The 22,056-nt window shown below is 43.3% G+C and overlaps 1 protein-coding gene across 1 annotated transcript; it reads right to left on the reverse strand.

Annotated features, from left to right (window-relative positions):
* Window positions 1–7,148: 7,148 nt before the first annotated feature.
* Window positions 7,149–20,997, reverse strand: LOC108800778 (G-protein coupled receptor family C group 6 member A-like). The gene is made up of 6 exons (XM_018572778.1): window positions 20,810–20,997; window positions 17,297–17,594; window positions 15,075–15,926; window positions 12,089–12,301; window positions 8,475–8,592; window positions 7,149–8,137 (listed from the first exon to the last, which is right to left on the reverse strand). The coding sequence occupies exons 1-6, from the start codon at window positions 20,995–20,997 to the stop codon at window positions 7,149–7,151; spliced, it is 2,658 nt and encodes an 885-aa protein (XP_018428280.1).
* Window positions 20,998–22,056: the final 1,059 nt, after the last annotated feature.

Consider the following 22,056-nt stretch of genomic DNA (forward strand, 5'->3'; position numbering starts at 1 on the left):
TCTTTGTGAGTTCTGTAATTATGCCAATTATTAACTTGTTGGGGAATAGAATTGTGTTATTGTGTAACCTGAAGCACAACTACTCCTAAGAGCTCAGGATCCCGAGGAGGGATGAAAGTCAAAGGTCAGCCAGAGGGACAATTCCTGACAATTTTGGAGGATTCTCCTTCACCTAATCTTCTAATAATTAGTTGTGTGGCAGTCAGGACAGCTCTGCCAACACCACTGCTAGCCCTTTGAGAACTTCACCCAGCCCCACCAGGGATGGCACAGTATATGTGTTGTGGTGCACTGCCATGTGTATAACAATTATATATATAATTATAATAATATTTAACAGAGTGAGTGACTGTGGTGGGAGATGTGTAAGCTAATAGATTACTTGGGTTTAGCTTTTTGTTCCATTGTTAAAAGCTAATATAAAACAAATAGATGATGGAGGGCACTGTATGGCCACAACCTCGGTAAGCATGCCACTGTTTCCAAATTCATTGTACTAGATCAGATTTTTTCAACTGGGGAGCTGTGGCACCATTGGGTGCCGTCTAGCTTTCACAGGGGTGCCATGAAATATTCACACCATGTTATGCGTTTCAATGGTGAAGGAGATCTGGGCACACTGTGGTGAAAATTGTAAGGTAGGACTCTAATGTGAAGAGGGGATTCTGACATGAAAGAGGGGGACTCTAGAGTGAAGGGGGTTACTGATGTGGAGAGGGGACTCTGTTCGAAGGGGGCGGGGGGGGGCTCTAATGTGAAAGGTGGGAACTCTGATGTGTGTGTGGGGATTCTGATGTGAATGTGGACACTCTGATTTGAAGGGGGATGGTGGTGTAAAGGGGGGACTCTGATATGAAAGAGGGGTCTCTAGTGTGAAGGGGGGTACCACTGTGAAGGGGGGATACTGATGTGAAGAAGGGACTCTGTTTAAAGGGGGGGCTCTGACGTGAAGGGGGATGCTGATATGAAAGAGGGGGACACAGAAGCGAAGCGGTGACTCTGATGTGAAGGGGTAAGCTTCTCTTGTTCCTAATGAGAAGGTGGGGCCTGATGTGTAGCTAGCGTCTCATGTGAAAGGGGGGGGGACTCTGATGTGAAGGGGAACCCCATGTAATTTTCTTGTTCTTTTACATAGGGTCCTCTCTTAAAATCCATATCAGTCCCATGTGATCACATGTCATTTTTTACATTTTAGATTGTGGTGCTTCGAGGTTTTGCAAATACGCAATAGATAGCATTGTGCATTACATGATAACCACCAGTGCTCATTCTGCTAAAAGCACACATGTGAGGATTGTCTGATGCCTTTTCTTTTTGCACTAACAGTTAATATTCCATTGATTAGCACTTTTGCTTTCAGGAGTACATATCGTAAACAATGTATCTACTCTTAGGGCCTAGTCACACTGTAATGTTGTGCTAATCACATGCTACCACACACGTTATCACACAGAGCACACAGAGGGTGCGGTACTGTGCACTAGATGTGTTGTGTTAAAGTAGGTACCATGAGTATTGGGTAGAGAGAGACACCTAAGTGGGGGAAGGCCGAGAATCCTGTGGAGGCCACTGAACCTCCCCCCCCAACATCAGGACAGGCCCCAAAGGTACCTGCATCCTCTGTCTCTGTGAAGGTGCTCAGTCGTGCATAAAGAAAGTGCTTAAAATTAAAAGTGCCAGTGCACAAACCTGGCAGGCCATCCGGCCAGGTTATAAAAATTGCCCCGAGCTAGTCAGAAGGCCTGCCCAAGAGGCGTGGTGCAGAAAATGCTTAAGGTGCCGTGACCTAGTGACGGCGAATCAAGTGGGGTCCCAAACTCAAGTGATTTTTCGGCACATCCTGAGATGCCAGCCCCAGGGGGCACAGTACCATGCACCTCTGCGCCTCCCAGCCCTCTGGCCATACAAGTGCAGCCCTATCCCTATCAGGAGGCATTAGCTCTGAGGAGTTTCTGCCGAAGGAAAAGGAATCCTCCCAACACCCACCTTCACTTCAGAGAGTACTAAGCAACCATCAGTATAAACCAACTCTTCTCCGAAAACTGATAAGAACAGATTTTTTTTTTCTTTTCTTTTTTCCCCCGTGGAACGTGCGTCTATACGAACTCCCCTGTGAAAAAAAAGTGAACCGTGAAATCACAGCACACAAAAACGTGCACAAGGGTGCTTGGTCCTTCAATAAAGAAGGGACCATACTTTCCCGACCCCCCGGGGCGCAAGGCTCCTGACAGGGGTTGAGACTGTTGGTCCACCAACAGTGGACCCCGATCCTTTGGGGACCTGCCGGAACAGGTCCCTCACAGTACTAGGTGGGGGGCTCTCCTGAAGAGAGACCCCCCGGTTGGGAGGAGACAGAGAACCCTATATTAGGGCACAGAATATTCTCCCCAGCATCGGGAAAAGGCCCGGAAGGAACCTGCACCCTAAGCAATCTGTGGGTCAAATCGAAAAAAATAAAAAAGTGCCAAATCGTGCATAAGGTGCAATAAATAAATAAAGAGTGCCAGTGCACCACGCTGACAGGCCCTAGGGGCCGGAGTGGAAAAATATTGCCCCGGACTAGCCATAAGGCCTGTCTCAGAGGCGTTGTGCAGAAAATGCAATGTGGTGTGTGACCGAGTGCATCAGTGAGTCAAAGTGTGGTCCCACACCCAAGTGACTTTCTGAGCACCCCTGGGACACCACCCCCAGGGGGCACAACACCACCGGCTCTGCCACCTCCCAACCCTCCAGCCAGACCAAGTTTTGCATCCATTCCCTCAGGAGGCATTAGCACCTTCAGAGCTTCCTGCCTACAACTGGGGACAAGCCCGGCGTAACCGGAACAGAATCAACCCAGGAGATAAGGAAACCCCTCCAGCACCCATCTATCACATCAGGGAATACTAAGCATCTCTCCGTACTGGTGGATCGATGCCTTTCTCCCCTGAAAACTGATAAGAACAACTGATAAGAACATATACTACACTTGATCTTAGCCAAAAGGCCGAGAAGCTATCACTTGATCTTAACCAAAAGGCCCTGGAGCTGATAGAATTAATATCTATGATACAGGTTTGATATAAAGGTATTCCGTGCCTCCTGAAAGAACAATCAGCATTTCGCTTGGTGAGAATCATTAAATGACACAGAACTCTTGGAGAAGTGACACTGATAGAAGAATGGATGCCTGAGGTTTGCTATCCCCTGGGACAGTCCAAGCCTCCTGCTGGTATTTATTGCCCACACCTGTTTTGGAATTCAGCATGCATGATGGCGTGTGGGCAGGGGCATGTGATCATGACCTTCTTCCTGTGTAATCATCTGCACAAACCTAACACACAAGTAGGAACAATGGTAACCTTTCATGACCTCTCATCGAGGTCTTTCTTTCATGAACAAGTCTTTCTGGACTCTATAAGCAAGAATATGATTCGCTGACACCTTCTTGATGGGAGTGTTCCAAGGAGAGAGAAGAAGGACTTGGCATGTGTGAATGAGTGAGAATGATGATGCTAGAAGAATAATCGAGACCCCAGGACTAATTTCTTATCCCTACCTCCCCATCCAAATTCCCTTTTAATTTTCCTTTATAGTAATTACAATTTATATATATCCCAATTTGTAAATAAACCCGACCCTTATTTAAGGTTCAGTGTGTCTGTCATTAAATCAAGGCACCCAAAAAAAAGCACATTCAACAATCATTAATCATAATCCCACAATTAGAATGGAGAAGACAGAGAACTACTTCTGACTAAAAGGTAAGGTCCAATGGGTCTACTGGTTGAATATGACCCAATGATATAGCCTGACTTCTGATTTGGACCTGCATGTGGTTTTGTAAAAGGTATGTGTGTCTAATCTGTATGTATTTTCCAGGAATTCTACATGTGGGTATGCAAACCACAAGCTTTCTCAGACCCGGGGGCAGAACTTTGGAATGCTTCCTTAGAGGCTAGAAAACCTTTTCCTGACACTATTGTTTTTTGTTTTTTATTTAATGTATACCGTATGTGCTGACTCGGCAGGTAAAACTGTTTACATTTTTAAAAGAAGGTTTCAGAAATGAGAAAGTGACCCTGATGACAGCAGTGATAGTGGTGAACATTTCTCTGTAAAAACATACTTGTTGATCGGCCTACATTGTTAGCCTTAGAACCTAGGTGCTTATTTATAAAGCAATGAATAGGCATGCTCACAAATTACTGTTGAAATTTAGAAAATATTTACACATGGATGAAATGGAGAATTCCCTTGTGCTTTTTTTCCTGTATGTCTACATTGAACGCACTCAGCTTGGATATGCCTGCTCTTAAAGCTAAAGTTCCATCTGTTTAGATTTTGCATTCCCTGGTTCCCCACCTCCTCCATTAACATGATAATGAACCAGTGATGTCATTACTGGGTCTTTGTGCTTTAAACTGTGTGACTGCATTGATCCAAAACTTGGGTGGGTCAGCAGTATACTGAACTTAAGAGAAGCTTTACCGACAGGGCTGGAGATACTACATGGGTGTAAACACCTACAGTAAGGGCAATAACAGAGTCATTTCCAACAAAGTAGTGAATGACCACACTTCTAAAGGGGATGTTTCTAGCATACATGGCATCAGTGCCATCCTGTGCAAGAAAAATGCCACCGCTCTGCGTCCTAGATGGAAGCTTGTGGTTGTTTATCAAAATAGCACTGCCGGCAACAATTGGAGCAACCACACTTGCCCTTAGTGCGATGATAGCACACTCAGCCTCATGCTGCACGGAGATTTACCAACTAGTGGAGCAGCAGACTGAGAGTGTCCATAAAGAACTGATTTGGCACTGGCTTACCACTGAGAGCTGCTTCCACTGAGGTCACAGTCCTTTAGTGGAAGGTTAGACCCCTAACTCGTGCACTAATGCTCTAAGTAGAACTATCCCACTACGCTGCCACCAATATGTGACGATGGCCCTCTCAGCCTCATCCTGCCAAGACATTTTCCATCTCATGGGACAACAATCCAAGTTGGCATTGTTTAACATTGTAGTTAACCCCTTACGCAAACAATAGCTGCCACCACATGTTGTAAAGGAAACACACACCATTCACTGTAAACACTGTGTCAATTCTAGCCTGAGCAATGTCTGTGATGCTCACTGTCCTACCAGACAGGAATATAGGAAGGATTTAAAATATAGTAGCATTCTTCAAGGAGGCAGGGATTCTTTAAGTTCTGATTTAGAGCATTAGAAATACAACTTTTTTTTAAATGGTATTTTTTCTTATTTTTAAATATTTTTTAAATATAGCTTTTAATAAAATAAAGAGAAAAAAACCTGCAAGAAAAATATTGATAGAAAAGATATTATAAACCTGTGTTTCTCAACCTATGTAACCTCAGCACCCACATTTGTCCTTGGCCCTTAAGTCGTGAACTTCCAATCAAATATCAAGAGAAAAGCCCGGAGACAATATAAACAAAACAATAAATATATTGCTGCTCTTATATTTACTTTGAGAAGCTTTTTGCTCAAACACTCTTTAGGCAAGAAAAGAAAAAAGAAACCATAGACAACATTACGCACTTTTATTTTTCTTTAGCAAAGTCAAAGCAAAATTTAAAAAAATATATCTTCTACAGTCTGTAACTCAATGATACACTGAATATAGTATAGAATTCTAGATAAAGGTCTGGAGAAAACTGCTTCAAAATGAAGTAATTGTACTTGAAATAGAAATATATCTACTATCTATCTATCTATGTACTGTATCTATCTAAAAAAAATAAAAACACAAACAAATTCATATGAATAGTGAAAAAGAAGTATAAACATCCGCAAAATATAAGCAGCTAAAGTGATAAGGAAGGGGTTATTCAGGGACAAATAGGGATAACTAAGGGTTCACTAGGGGTTCACTAGTGATGTCGCTTTAATTGGCATTTTGTACTGGTCAAGGGACACTCCCTTGATATGCATATAAAATATCCAATCCAGCCTTTCTCAACCAGGGTGCCTGCCCTTGGCTTCCTCACAGGTGCCTAAAAATGTTGTGGTAGTGTACCGGTGATGTGATGAGGGGAATGAAAACCTAGGTGAATGGTGCTCCTAATTTAAAGGGGGAACTATAATGTGAAAAGGGGGACTCTGATATAAAAGAGGGGCTCCTGATGTGAAGGGGGGGGGGGCTCCTGATGCAAAGGCTGACTCTGGTGTGAAGGTGTGGGGAAGATCTTAATTTGAAGGGTACGACAGCAAAGCATTTCCCAGCACACTCACCAGGCAGCCTGCAAAAAAACATTGTCTAATCGCTAAGGTAAAAAACAGAGGTCTTAGCTGCACGTCTTCTGCAGAATATGTGGAAGTCACACTGCCTCATCAAGGCCCCTCTGTATAGTGTGGTCCTAACTCTAATCTGTGAGAACCCCCATTTGGGAGCATATATTGCAAAGGATGAATTGGGTGCAGGTTCGCCAGGAGGCAGCCCAACCTCCTTAAAGGTACAGGAACATGCAAGGAACCTCGCACATCAATGGCAGCTGAAGCCCCCCGTGTGTCCCCACAGCAAGCACAACATGCAAAACGAATGACAAACACACTCATCAATTCATAACCAGCTTTAAAGCTGGTGCACATGGAAAGTGCATCATTTGAAGAGGGCACTTCTATGTGAAGAGGGAAACCCACTTTTTTGTGTATTTTTGCAAGGGGTCCCCCCTACAATCTATGACATTTAAGACTGGGGTCTCTTGAGGTTTTGCATACTTTTAAAGGTTGGCATGCCTAAAAAAAGGTTGACAAGTACTGATCTACTCTAAATACAATGCAAAAATAATATTATTACAAGAAAGGATGTAATAAAGGCTTTATGAATAAAGCCTTCAAATACTGTATAAAGGTTGTCCTTACAGGAGCATGTACCCGAGCTCCTGCAGGACAGAGACAGACTCCAAGCGACAGTCGATCTGCTGAAGTTTTGGGGACCAGGTGCCATCATCTTATTTGCCCCAATTTGGATCCACCACTGTTTAGATTATTTATGTGCAACAGGGGTGAAGACCTGGGAACCTAGAGCTCTCCAACTGAGCCCCAAAGAAATTGCCAGGTGCTTTGACTTTCTGTTATCTAGCAAAGACTTAATAGTTTTGGTTGAAAAGACCTTTTAAACACAACTTTGTGGCTATACCTTCTCATTCAGATGGGGTGCTTTGGATTCCATTAGATGGTGAGTTCTGTTGAGAAAATGTATTTCTATAAATGGAAAACTTTTTGATTTTATCTCTAAAGAAGGCAATGGTGCCATTATTCCTGCTGACCCTGTCGTTTTGTTTGAACACTACAACATAACACGCAGGTAAGAGGTGGCAGCCTATGACTGCAAGAACAGAAGACAGGATGGCAACGATTTGCACAGCAGAGAGGTACAATCCCCTGGAGTTCATGTACACAGGGATAAATAGGGTCCAGACAAACATGTAGACAAGCATGCTGAAGGTGATACATCGAGCCTCGTTGTATTTTTCTGGCAGTTTCTTCCCCTTGTAAGCAAGAAGGAAGCAAGTAAAGGCCAGCAACCCAATGTAGCCTAACATGATGCCAAAGGCCACGTAAGATCCTTCGTCACAATACAGGAGGATGAATTGATGTATGGTGTTATCGGTTGCAACAGAGGGGCTTTTGAGGATGAGCCACAATATGCAGATACCAACCTGGACACCGGTTAATACAGCAACGACAATGACAGAGCGATGGCGGGTGAAGTTACCTATCCGCTTTCCCTTTTTGGCACACTCAAAAGCCATGAGGATCAAGATAGATTTAATTAGGATGCAGTTAACAGCGATGGTGAAGCTGATGCCATACAATGGCTGTCTAATCTGGCAGATTAGATGATTTGGCTCTCCAACAAAAAGCCCAATGCTGACAGAGCTGCATATCAGCGACACCATCAAGAGGTATGCGTAGTAGCCACCTGCTGCTTTAACGGCAGGATTATTGGCATTTTTAACAAAGAGCAATCCTATCAGGAGCACGACAATAATTCCCAATGAAGTAAAAGTCACCAATGTTATGGCGAACGGGTCCTTCCACTTTAAATATTGAATTGTCTTATTTTCACATTGTGAGCTTCCATTGGTTGACCACTGATGAGAAGGACACTTTAAGCATTCAGTCATGTCTGGAAAATAGAAATAATAAAAATATTGATAATTTGTAAAAAGCTGCTAGTTGAAAATAATGGTGAGAAAAGTGAAATGTAAATGGAATATAAGATGTGTGGCACAGTAGTAATGAAATGCCACTTGTTCCCACCAAGTCCCATTTGCATTAAGCCCCAACTCTTCTGAACAAACCTGTCCCTTAACAAACCTGTCCCTACTTCTACTTGTATCATGGCCACTGTAGAATGCAGCACCAACAATTTGGGCATTAAAATGAAGTGTGTGAACTGTCTGTCCACAAGAGCCAAGATTGAAAGTTCAAACATGAGCCTAAAATACCTCCAATACACCTACCAGGCATAGGAGAATAGGTGTCGTTTGCACACGCAAGACAATCATAGCAGCAGGTGATAAATGAATGCTTCTTGTAATATCCAGGCTTGCATGTTGCTGTACAGTTAGAAAAGGGGACCTGCAGGATAAAAATGACATTTATTAAAACCTAAAATTAACAATAATACATTATGCTAAAACTGCACATGGTCATCACTAGACCCCCAGCACCTGGGACACAAGGCCAAGGTATCTTGCTGGTGCCCTGGGGGTCCTGTCAACTTGCAGAGTGCCTCAAATGTTCTGACCCCGAGGTCTCTGGGAGTCAGTGGTACAGTAGAGCCTCCCTCACTGACACCATTAACATTTTTATCTGAGCTCCCACTGATGAGCAATCAAATGGACTTCATTCCTCTCCACTCTGCACAATACTAACCCTTGGCATACTTCAAGTTCTGACCACTGCATTCTCCATGAGGTGCTGTAATACTAAACACTCCTAATAAGTGTATTCTGGAACCTGTGTTGTACATGACATACTTCTGACCACTGCATTCTCTATGATGTGCTGTAATACTAAACACTCCTAATAAGAGTATTCTGGAACCTGTGTTGTACTTGACATACTTCTGACCACTGCACTCTGTAAGCTGTCCAGGACATTACTTACTACTGACCCAAGCGCTCATTGTGTTCCAGAGGTTCTAACTGGTGGAAGCAGTCCTTAGTTATTTTAATTAAGTTGTAATTTAAGGTAGACTAGGACTAAGTGTCTATATTTTGTGTGTACACAAGCAAATGTAATGGCAGACTTTATTGTATAAAAAATTATTTTTTGTCCTGAGGTTCGAGTGAGTCTGTGAGATTTTTACTTGTCGTGACATTTAATAGCTTCAATAACCAATGTACACTGAGTGGCCAGATTATTATGACCACCCCATCAGTACTTTGTTGGGCCACGAGATGACTCCACGAGATGACTTTGTTGGGCCGCCTCGTTGAAAGATGATGCGAGGAATCTGACACTGCACTGTTGCCCTTCTGTTGTCTTGTACCAGTCTTGCCACTCTCCGTTCTGCCCTAACATTGACTAGTCGCTGACGGCCACAATTTGCACGTTCAGACCCAGATTTTCAGCTGACAGTCCAGTCTTTAAACACTTTAACAACAGCTGCTCTTTTTTAACGATTTCTGCTGTTTTGCCGATACTCTCTCCATGGCTCAGAGCGCCAACAATCATCCCACGTTCAAAGGCTGTTAAATTGCGTTGTTTCCCCGTATCTGCAGAAACAAATCACTTCTACTGTCGTGGTAAACAACCCGCTTCCCTATTTATAATGGTCTGGCCCTCTAGCAACTTCAGCGTGAAATTATAGCTAATTATAGCTAATTTGCCTACAAACGTCAGGTGGTCATAATAATCTGGCCACTCAGTGTATATTGGTGATGTGCAGGAATGACCATGACCATGAGTTCGACTCGAACCCAGGCTATATACAGTTCGCCAAACTTGCAATTTGGCCAGTTTTCTCACCTGCCATTACCTCCATTTGTGAGCTAGCAACCAATAACACTGTGCACCTCACACAGCATCATTGGTTGACTGATAGCAGAGCTGGACATTTTCATTGGATGCTAGGATGCATGTGGTTGCACCATAACAACAAGATGTTATGAGATCCCCAGCATCTTAGCATCCAATGATGCTTTGGTTGCTAAGAGCCTGGCGTCTCTACAGCATCACTGGTTATCATGGTATGCCCATCTGTGTCCTAGCAAAAAAGGATGCTGTGCGGTTCAGCTGCTAGCATCCAAGCAACAAATGACGATGTGTGGGATGCACAGTATAATTAGTTACTAAGATGCTGGTGGCCCCCACAGCACCATTGGATATTATGGTGCCCCCGCCTACATCCCAGCAACCCACGACTCTGTATGGCCCAGCTCCTAGCAACCAAAGATGCTGTGCAGGTTGCACTGTGTCATTGGACACAGGCAGAGCTGGTTTGGTTTGCTTGGACGTCCACCCTTCCACTATTACCACCGTTCACCTTACTTTTAAAGCAAATTATAAATTGATGAGTGCCATTGCTTCAATTGCCCACATGTGATGCTGAGCCTCCATGATTGAAAGAACTATATTACAATGATACAAGCTGGAGGTCAGCTTTAAACCCTGTGGAAAGATTTTCCCTCTGTTCTTGTCCCAGAAACACAATAGACAAGGAGTGAAAATCCCTCCAAAATAGGAGAAATTCACCTCTTAGACAGCAACCAAAGTATCATTCAATGCTAAGATGCTGGTGAACTCATAACATCTTCGGTGGAAGGATGGTGGAAGGGCTTTCTACAGCACAAAAATTTTGCAGCGCACTTAACAGCCAGCTTACACTGTCTCACAACTCACAAATATGTGGAAGCCCCACTACCTCATCAAGTGCCCTCTGTGTATTGTGGTCTTTGGTGGTAGGTTAATTGGCTCCTCTCTAAGTTGGCCATGTATGTATGTGAGATTGGGACCTTAGATTGTAAGCTCCTTGAGGGTAGGGATTGATGTGAATGTGTAACTATGTAAAGTGCTGCGTAAATTGTCGGCGCTATAAAAATACCTGTAATAAATAAATAAAAGGCTTTCCTCTCCTTGTCTGTTGTGTTTCTGGTGCAAGAATGGAAGCAAAATCATTCCAGGGGGTTTAAAGCCGACCTCCAGCTTGGATCATTGCATTTCAGTTCCTTCAATTCAGCATCACATGTGAGTGTTACCTAGGGCAAGTGATGCAAATGGCAACCACACTCAACAATTAATTCCTTGCTTTAATAGTAAAGCGAATGGTGGAAGGGATTTACAAAGCACAAACACAAAAATTTCCCAGCATGCTAACCAGCCAGCCTGCAAAAAACTTGCACTGTCTCACAACTTGCGTTAAAAACAGAGGTCATAGTTGCACAGCTTTTGCAATATAAGTGGAAGCCACACTGTCTCGTCAGGGCCCCTGTGTATATTGTGGTCCTAACTCTAATCTATGAGAGCCTCCATCTTGGAGCATATATAGCAAAGGATGAATTGGGTTCAGGTACTCCTGGAGGCAGCCCATTCCTCCTTAAAGGCACAGGGACACACCAAAAGCTCAGCACATCACAATGGCAGCTGAAGCCAACAGTGTGTTCTCCCAGTCTGATTTTTTTCACGAAGCTATGTACAGCCCCCTCCCACCAGTCATAATCTGACCACATTGCAAAGAGAAGAACAGAGCCCCATGGATGACATCACTGGGTTTAATATAAAGTCATGAAAATATATACCATTTAAAATGTCATTAGCATGTTGATCAAAGAGGTAGGGATGAACCAAGAAAGGCAGATTAAACTTCACCTGTAAACCTTCTATACGAAACAAAAAAATAATGTTATACTACATACACTTTTACACTCCAACATATGACCAAAACCGAAATCTAGAGCTTTGGGAGAACTGACCCTTTAAGGTTAGGTTAAGGTTAACCCTAAACCTCTTACCCCCTACCCTCTATTATAGCCATAGCCTATAATAAAACTAGAGAACAGTATACTAAACCAGTCTGGGATTATATGAAATATGAATGATTTTGTGTTTTTTTCACATATATATTACATACCGAGCTGTTGGCGTTGTTCCAAACAAGAAGACTTTGGTTGATGGTTATATTTTGATTGACTGTGTCATACTGCCCAACAGTGATCATTTTAACATTGTCATTTTTGATTTGCCAATTGATCAAATCATAGCTACACAGCACTTCACCAAATGAATTAAAGTGGAAGGTTTCACCATTGTAGCTAAAGCTGTTGTTCTTTAGTTCTGCAAGGAGCTGGAAAACAAAAATGACGTATGAAAAGCCTTTTCAATCATTTACACACTCATATACTACATTTCTATGCACAGATAATTTTTACTACAAGTAAGGGAAACAGCAAATCACCTGCCTACAATTCAGAACATACAGTAAAACATGCAGACGTGGCGAGTAGGTACATTTTTGTCCGTTTTTATTAGGTACCTGGTGTTGAGACCGAAGGTATGAGGAGGCTCCACTTGCACCCCGTGTCTTGTGGCCTTTGAGATTGGGGACAAAGGCCAGGCGGACAATGAGTGGCACGAGGGCTTTTGGTAGATCCAGTAATCGATGTCAAAAGCCGGGGTCAATAGCCAGGAGATCCGATGCGGTACAATAAGGAGCAGGCAAAAGAATATCCAGAACACAGTCCGAGGTCAAAAATGCAGGCAGCAAGCAAGGATAGTCGGCAAAACAGGAACGAGTCACAATCCAGGGAGATCAGGAGAATACAGGATCAGGCAAAACAGGATACACGGAGCACACACAAACTTGAAAGACAAACCAGCAACTAGTGGGCGTTTGAGCTGGGTTTAAATAGGGCCGTGAATCTATCTATGACGTCACTTCCTGTGCGCCACTTGGCGCGGATTTCCGCACGTCACTGCCGACTGTGCATGCGCGTGTTCGTTCTCCGCTGCGCATGCGCAGACCGGGACTTTTGCTGACAGTTTTGGAAAACAACAACTCACTTCTTGTCTTTTTGAAGAAATTAGGGGAATCTGTTGTCACCAGGACAGGAAACGTCACTAGCAGTCCGGCGTGGATTGTAGTCCATATTTATTGACTGCTATAGTGTGATCAATGCTTTGAATGATGTGACACTATAGCAGTTAATAAATATTGACTACAATCCATGCTGGAGTGCTAGTGACTTTTCATGTCTTGAATTTGATTTGCGGAGGCATCCGCTGTCATTTTAGCACCCACCAGAATTTCCAGGGTTTGATCCGGTCAGGATTGCGATGGGTCCCACATGTCTGTTGTCACCTGGACACGAGGACAGTGACAATAAATGACGGTGGTTTCAAGCATTTTCCTGTTAACTGAGAAAAAAATGTTTTGTGGTCGTCTTTGTCCATCCAAAAACAATTTTCTATAGCTTTCTTTCCTGACGGGTCAACAATAAATTGGGGGGTAGAACTCTCAACTGGGTTCACAGACTGCTGTGGTTGAAGTTTTGGGTTTTTAGAATTTTTGATGTTCATGACTGTTAGTGCCTGATGTGGTGGTTGCAGTGTCTCATATGCAAGAAATAAAGGCGAGGAGAACCTGGCCAGTTTACTTTGCACCAAGATTCAAGGATAATGAATAATCTGAAGCTTTTTCTACTTTTAAAGCTTTTATGTTAAATTGGTGGACCTCCCCGTGATCCCTAAACTCCTTTTAACCTATGAAACAGCTTTTTTGCCTTCTGAAGAACCAGATTAGTTGGGATGAAGTGCAAGGATACCTCCATAAATAATAAAAACTCCAGAACACAGGTGTAGGCTGCAGCAGCGCTTTAAATTTTGAAATGGGTTCGGATGCATGAGGTCCCATGCTTGCTGGGGATCTCGGCAGTCTTGTGGGGACCTCACAGCAGCTGCCTTTTACTGCGCCGGTCTGGCCGCGCATTGCCTCCTTCTCCTCTGCCCCATTGCCCGCACCCGTGAGACACTGAAGAGCCTGGTGAGATGCTCCACACAGCCCTGGAGAGACACTGCACACAGACCTGGTGAGAATGCTCAGCCCTGGTGAGAATGCATAGTCCTAGGGAGAAGCTGCACATAACATTGGTGATAATGCACAGCCCTGGGGAGACATTGCACACAGCATTGATGAGAATGCACAGCCCTGTTGAGACGCTGCACACAGCTCTAGTGAGAATGCACAGCCCAGGTGAGAATGCACAGCTCTGCTGAGAATGCACAGGCCTGGGGAAAATGCACAGCCCTGGTGAGACGCCGCACACAGCCCTTGTGACACTGCACGGAGTCCTGGTCAGACACTGCACATCCCTGGTGAGACTGCGCTCAGCCCTGGTCAGACCACACACGGCCCCCTGAGACCCTGCACAACCCCAGTGAACAACACAGAGTATGTAACTTCATATTATTCTACATTGCTGTATAATGTTTTGCTGGGAATTGTAGTCCTCTAAACTGATGGTATCCTGCATTGCTGTATAATGGATTGCTGGGATTTGTAGTATTCTATAGCTGGTGGTATTCTGCAATGCTGCATAATGTATTGCTAGGATTTGTAGTCCCCCTACAGCTTGGAGTCAGTGGCAGAACTACCAGGGTCATAGCAGTTGCAGCTGCAACTGGGCCTTGGTGCTCCACCACTGTCCTAAATAATTAGTCTGTATTGTTTTAGGTTAAATGTTACATGACATTAAAAATAGGTATTGGTAATTGGTATCAACAAGTACTTGAGGAAAAGTATTGGTACTTGTACTTGGTCTTGAAAAAATGTTATCGGTGCATCTCTAATTATGTTCATACCGCAGCATGCCTGTATCAGTATTGACCCCCACCGTACTGATTTGAGGACTTATAGAGCTTGTAAAGTGGTCCTTTGGTCAGGAAATGAACAGGGACTGTAGTCCTCTAATGTGAACTCTACTCATATTGAGCTACCAGGAGCCCCCTTGTTAGTCTAGCTGGTGGTTGATGAGTGAGGTTTAAGGAGAACATACTTTGGTGGAATGTATCTCATCCCTAAAGATAAACAGTATCGTGCAGGTTCTGTTTCATTTACTAACCTCACGCGGGGAGACTTGGAGATTCTTGTCACAAGTTCCATTTCTGCAGTATGTATTCTTCAGCGCTTGAACTGCAGCTGTAACAGCCATCGATGTGGAATATACAGTTTCTATATTCTGTACCAAGTAATCATCATTTTGCAGAAAGACATCTTCTACTGTGCAGGCTATGGGGGATTTATCCACCTCTAATTCAGGAACAGAGCAATTTTTGGAAGTAGAGTTCAAACACTTTAGATATTCTCTATACTCCTCTGTGCATCCAAATCGAAGTGTTTTATATTCATCAAGAACCTCATTTGTTGTTCCATTGCTGGAGGGATAAAGGTTTCTAAGATAGTCTTCTAGTCCAGGAACTAGACCATTCCTAAACATGAATCCAAATATTGTGCCCACCTTTTCAATTCCTTTCATACTGGCTACTAGGTTGGAGTTGATCCAACTGTCACTTGCAATCCAAGTTCTAGATATATTCTGATGGATGGCTTCTTTAAATAGCTCAGCTACAACAGGGCCCTTTGCAAAGATGATTATCACCTTGGTTGTACTGGTCTTGACATCACTGATGACATTGTTTAAGTGATACTTCATGGAAGGATTATTCACGTAGGATGGGACTGTCCACAAAAAGTCAGAACATATTCCGCTGTCATTAAAAAGCATATTCAGAGAATTGATAGCGGAGTGTCCGTAATCATCGTCGCTTGCAATAATTCCAATCCAGTTCCATCTGAATGTTTTGATCAGATCCATGATTGCTCGAGTTTGAAAATAGTCTCGCGGAATGGTGCGAACAAAAGATGGATATCTCATTTCATCACTTAGAATGTCAGCCGATGATGTGCCACTTATCTGTAAGAAAAAGAAGGAACTTTTAAAGGGTGTAAGGAAATGGTTAAAAAAATCCCTGTCAGGGTTTTTGTTCATCTGTGGCAATTTCGCTTCATTTTATGTTCTGTAAACAGGAAGTGAGAGAAAATGTCTCAATTGAGAGAAATTACATCTTAGACAGTTATCATTGGAACAACTGTCCCCAATGGAAAATGTTCCGTCTTTTGCTGTTCTGGTGACAGTGGACACCAGGACAAATACACCAGGTGGTGGGAATATCAGTGTTTGTCTTCCCCCTTTCTCTCTGCCCTGAAGGTTGCAGCCCCTCCTTCTTCCCAAAGAACATCCACAATGTGTACTGAGCCCTCAGAAGCCTGGACTGACTGTCTTCTACAGCCCTGGTACCCAACAGACAGCCAGCAAGCCTCATGTGGATCACCGGCTCACTCTCTCTGCATCTTGCTGCTTCCTGGGCAGGGTCTGCCACCTGTTAGGCACTTTGCAGTTGAATTCCGGTTTCTGGGACACTCTTTGCGTTCCAGCACCTAGTACTGAAATGAAGCCAGTACTGCCAGGTGGAGTGATCTCAGCCCAACCGTAGAAGTAAAGTCCCAGCCCAATGTTATTAGGGAGAGAGCGATGCAGGGGCATGTGAACTGGTAGGTAAACATTGAGTGGGGTCAGAGCCGTGGCTAGTTGTGCCCCCCCCCCCCAATAGATGTGTGATGTCACCCGATGCCGTGCGCGGTGTCATGTGACGCCATGCGCCACCTCCTCGCAGAATGCACTGGTTGCCAAATCCAAAATAGCATAAAAATGTGTTTTGCTTGACGAAAGTAATGAAAACTTTTTTAGTTTCCGTTCATTTCGTCTGAAACAAATTTTTAGTCTTTGCACATGTGTAATAAAATGTGTGCAAGTTTACAGGGGATTGTTTCACGATGTACGCACCGCAAAGCTTAAAAAAAAAAAATTACAATAATAAGGAGACTTCTTTATTCCAGTGTCAACCTTCTGACTAAAAAGTGGACCTGTGAAGGCTTCTCTGGAATCTTTGACCTGCTCAGAGTGAGGCATGCTTGCTGGATAGTTTGGGTTACTGGGTACTATGAATAGTTGGTCAACAGAATTCTGCCTGATCCGGACTGATTTCCAGTACAGGTGAATTGATCCAGTTAACTCTAACTATCACCTTCATGACAAGTATGGCCACAATCTTTGTCACCTGAGTATCACTAACCTTATCATTAATATCTTCTACATGGTCAGAATCTTGTCTATATTCATCGTCATCTTCATCATTATCATAGTAATCACTATCAATATGATCATCACCATCCATGCACTGGATACCTTTTGTGTACATCTGACAGACAGAAGTATAGAATTACCTGTGGTATGAAGTAACTGCTCAGTATTCTTCCAATGGCGATGGAATTCTCAGAAAACACCTCCCCTATAACAGCTTTAACGGTTGGGATGACCTCTGTTCCATTGCAGTGCGTTGAGTTGTTTATTTCGAAGATCTCTGGCAATAACCTCAATGCTGACTGAACAGCTTTGAGGGGGTCAGAACACGAGTCATAGATCTCATAGCCCAGTTTGATTCCTTGCAATAGAGGGGAATTGTTAATCTTCTCGATTGTATAGATCATGGACAAGACATCGACCATGGTTCGTAACTGCAACCTGGTGCAGACACAGGAAAAATGAATGATAAGGTTGGTTAGTCCTAGATGTCAGTGATCAGTCTACCACAGGTATCAACATTAACAAACATATGAACTCTCTGATATGAACTAAACCAAGGACTTCAATGCCACAAGGCAGCTTTGCCCCTCTTTTAGGTGGCAATTTATGATACAAACCTGAATAGCCAGGAGATCAGAACACAAATGCAGCAAAATGACTTGAAGATGTAAACCTATTATTAATATTATACAAGATTTATATAGCGCCAACAGTTTGCGCAGCGCTTTACAATAGAAGGAAGACATAACAATCACAATATGATTAAAAACAAGATGGTAAGGAGGGCCCTGCCCGTGAGGGCTTACAATCTAAAAGGGAGGGGCAAGTGATACATGAGGAGGTAGCTGTGTGTGGATGAATTCTTTGAGAAAGTGATTGTTCAGTGGTTAGGTTGAGGTGGCATAGGCTTCCCTGAAGAGATGAGTCTTAAGGGATCGCCTAAAGGCAGTCAGTGTGGGAGATAGACGGACAGGTTGGGGTAGTGAGTTCCATAGGATGGGAGAGACTCTAGTGAAGTCCTGGAGGCGAGCTTGGGAGGAGTTGATGAGGGAGCCGGAAAGCTGGTGGTCCTTTGAATAGTGGCGGGGACGGTTAGGGTGACACTTTAAGACCAGGTTTGAGATATAGCCGGGGGCAGAGTTGTGGATGGCTTGTAAGTGACTGTTAATATTTTGAATTTTATCCTCTGGGCTATTGAAAGCCAGTGCAGGGATCGGCAGAGGAGGGTGGAGGATGGAAGCCAGTGCAGGGATCGGCAGACGGGGTTGCAGACACTGATCGGTTGGTTAGGTGAATGAGTGTAGCAGCTGCATTCATGATAGACTAAAGGGGGAGGAGCCTGTGTAGTGGAAGGTCAATGAGGAGGGAGTTGCAATAGTCAAGACGAGATATAACAAGTGAGTAATTTAGTAATTTTGCAGTTTCATTGGTGATGAAGGGGCGTATTTTGGAGATGTTACGAAGGTGAAGGTGGCAGGATTTGGATAGGGATTGGATGTGGGGAAGAAAGGTGAGGTCCGAGTCAAGGATGACAGATAGGACCTTGGCATGGGGGGGAGGGGTGGATAGTTGTATTAACAATCTCAAGGGAAAAGTTGGGGGAAGGTGCACGGGCAGGAGGAAATTTCATGAGCTCTGTTTTTGAACGGTTGAGTTTTAAGGAGTGTTGTGACATCCAGATGAATATGTCAGTTACCTCTCCCTTTCTCCTAGCAGAGACGGGACATCTGGCTAAGTTAGCTAGGCAGAGACTGTCAACATGCAGTCAGTTCTGGGCTTTCATATTAGAAAGCCAAGCTCTAAGTGTCAAGGCAGCCAATGTTAACTACTTATTTTAAGTAAAAATCCTATCTATCTATCTATCTATCTATCTATCTATCTATCTATCTATCTATCTATCTATCTATCTATACTTCAAAAAAATCATACTTTATGAGTTTACTAATCTGTAAAAAAAAATGTCATAACAATTTTTTTCATTTTGTTAAGGTAGAGAAAAAATTGCATTCACAAATATTTTGTTTTTTAGTCAAGTAAATATGTAGAACACATATTCTGTTTTCCGATTTTGCTCCTGGGTTGTGACTATCCCTCTTACAGAGTGCAATAGCGTAAACTGATATTCATAGTCTGAGTTCGACATCTGCATTCGGATTCGGACGAACCTTCAAATCGACGAAATTCAGTTGATTCGACAGTTTGTCCGAATCATAAATAGCGAATGTATTATATGCCCGAATATTCTAAAACTTTATTCGGGCATACATAAATTCATTTGCAAAACGCGTGGTGGCCATATTGGCCGCCGCCACGTTCTGCGCAGGCGCACCACCATCTTTGAGTATATCTTGGTATGCAACAAAATGGCGGTGCCCGAACATACGGGCGCCGCCATCTTGGTGTATACCACTCAAAGATGGCGGCGCACAAGTGCAGAACGCAATGGTGGCCGACATGGCCGCCGCACATTCTGCATTTTCAGTGTGCGGTTTTGGATTCGGTGGCCTCCGAACCTGAAACAGCAGAAAAATTAGTGTTCTTTGATAAAGCGAATGGAAATGTTTTTTGTTTTCATTTGTTTCGTCAAAAATATATTTATATATATATATTATTATTATTATTATTATACAGGATTTGTATAGCGCCAACAGTTTGCGCAGCGCTTTACACTATAAGGAAGACATTACAATCACAATATGATTCAAGACAAGATGGTAAGGAGGGCCCTGCCTGTGAGGGCATACAGTCTAAAAGGGAGGGGCAAGTGATACAGGAGGAGGTAGCTGTGTGGGGATGAATTGTTTGAGAACATGATGGCTCAGTGGTTAGGTTGAGGTGGCATAGGCTTCCCTGAAGAGATGAGGCTTTAGGGATCGCCTAAAGGCAGTCAAGGTGGGAGATAGATGGACAGGTTGGGGTAAAGAGTACCAGAGGATGGGAGAGACCCTAGAGAAGACTTGGAGGTGAGTATGGGAGGGGATGACAAGGGAGCTGGAAAGCAGGAGGTCTTGGAAGGAGCAAAGGGGATGGTTAGGGTTATATTTTGAGACAAGGTTTGAGATATATCTGGGGGCAGAATTGTGGATGGCTTTCTAAGCGATTGTTAATATTTTGAATTTTATCCTTTGGGCGAGCGGAAGCCAGTGCAGGGATTGGCAGAGGGGGGTTATATATATATACAGGTGAAACTCGAATAATTAGAATATCGTGCAAAGTTCATTTATTTCACTAATGCAACTTAAAAGGTGAAACTAATATATGAGATAGACTTGCAAAAGTTTCGGCTATATATATATATATATATATAAAAAAAATCCCTGTGATGTACTTTACAAAAAACCTTATGGTGAACTGGACTGAGAGATGGATCCTTTGAAAAAAAAATTAATTTTATTGGTTATTCAATAAATTAAAAAAAAACTACAGTTCTTATAATCCTTAGATTTTTTCAAAATGTTTAACTATATGGTGATATTTAGAATATGTCCAGCCAGTTTGCTAATCTCTTGGCAAACAAGGATAAAACTCAATTTCTAAGTAACGTTAGAGAACAATTAATATTCATGTTATTGTAAAGTTTTATGGTTTGAAAAACAAAAGACAATAATGTGCTTTTTAAAATGTATTTTATTTTCAAAATTTTCAGCACTTACCCTTCACAGGCGAATTCATCAGCATAAGGGCGCTCCAATAAATGATTAACTCCATCATGAATGGAAAATATCCCTCCAATCATGATGTCTCCATGTCTTCGAGCCACAGCATGCTTGGAGGAAAGACAGGAAATGGCAAATCCAAAGAGAGAAGGAAGGGTGATTATGGAAAATATATAGCGAGACATATTGGCAGCAGATGAGTTATCCGTGTCTTTTGTTCCCCTTCGTACTCCGAGTAATGAGGCTGAGCTACCTGCTGGCTCACATTTTATAGCACAGCTGTGGAATTTTTCGATAAGGAAGTGTACAGCATATGAAGAGCCATTTTGTTTTTTTAACGTAATATGTTGTATATGGACACTGGAAGACATGCAAACACATGACAGAATCTAACAATTATGGAAGAACGGATACCCTGTATCTGCAGCTTGAAACAAAAGACAATGCTAGAGATAGTTGTGTTATAATATCTTGTTTATTGGCTTTACCAGGAACATATCATTTTTATACAGCTGAACTGCTAAGATCATGTGTAGTATCTGTTCTTATCAGTTTTTGGTAAAGAACAGCACCATCTTTGGTCGTGCGAGGTTGGTTGCCCAGTATTTCCTGGAGTAAATAGGTGGGTACTGGAGGGATTTCCTTTACCTCCTGGGTTGATTCTGGCCTGGTGCACCAGGCTTGCCCTCAAGGCTTGTTGATGGCAGGAATCGCTCTGGTGCTAATGCCTTCTGGTAGGATTGGGGCTGCCCTTGTCTGGCCAAAGGGCAGGAAGCGCAAGAAGCTCCGGGTGATGTGCCCCCTGGGGTTAGCGTCCCAGGGGTTCCAGAGAAACACAGGGGGCGAGGGACCCCAAAAGTGCAGCATTTGGCACTAGGTCTTCATTTTGCTTTTCTTGCCCCCACCTCTTAGACAGGCCTTCTGGCTAGTCTGAAGCAATTTTTATACCGGCCCCAAGGCTTGCCATGTACTGCACATGGCACTATTATTTATAGCACTTATTTATGGCACGAGCCCTTTTACATGCCACAGATAATGGAGGGTGCAGGTCTTTCAGGGGCCTGCCCTGATGATGTGGGGGGAGGATTTGTGGCCTTAACAAGTCTTTTTCCTTCTCCTACTCAGGTGTCTCTCTTCAGGAGAGACTACCTAGTATTTGGAGGACCAGTTTCGGCTGGTCCCTAAGGATCGGGGTCCGCCAGGTTTAACCGCCAGGTGGACTAGTGTGCCTTGCCCTCTGTCAG

The sequence above is a fragment of the Nanorana parkeri genome, unplaced genomic scaffold (genome assembly GCF_000935625.1).
Source record: "Nanorana parkeri isolate BGI_ZX_2015 unplaced genomic scaffold, ASM93562v1 scaffold2131, whole genome shotgun sequence".
NCBI classification, from domain to species: domain Eukaryota; kingdom Metazoa; phylum Chordata; class Amphibia; order Anura; family Dicroglossidae; genus Nanorana; species Nanorana parkeri.

Excerpts from the sequence above, each read along its gene's own strand:
- LOC108800778 (XM_018572778.1), bottom strand. The coding sequence starts at position 20,997 with ATGTCTCGCTATATATTTTCCATAATCACCCTTCCTTCTCTCTTTGGA. Across the intron at positions 17,595-20,809 it reads GATGAATTCGCCTGTGAAGG|GTTGCAGTTACGAACCATGG; the intron begins GTAAGTGCTGAA and ends TGTCTGCACCAG. Across the intron at positions 15,927-17,296 it reads GCAGTTACTTCATACCACAG|ATAAGTGGCACATCATCGGC; the intron begins GTAATTCTATAC and ends TTTTTCTTACAG.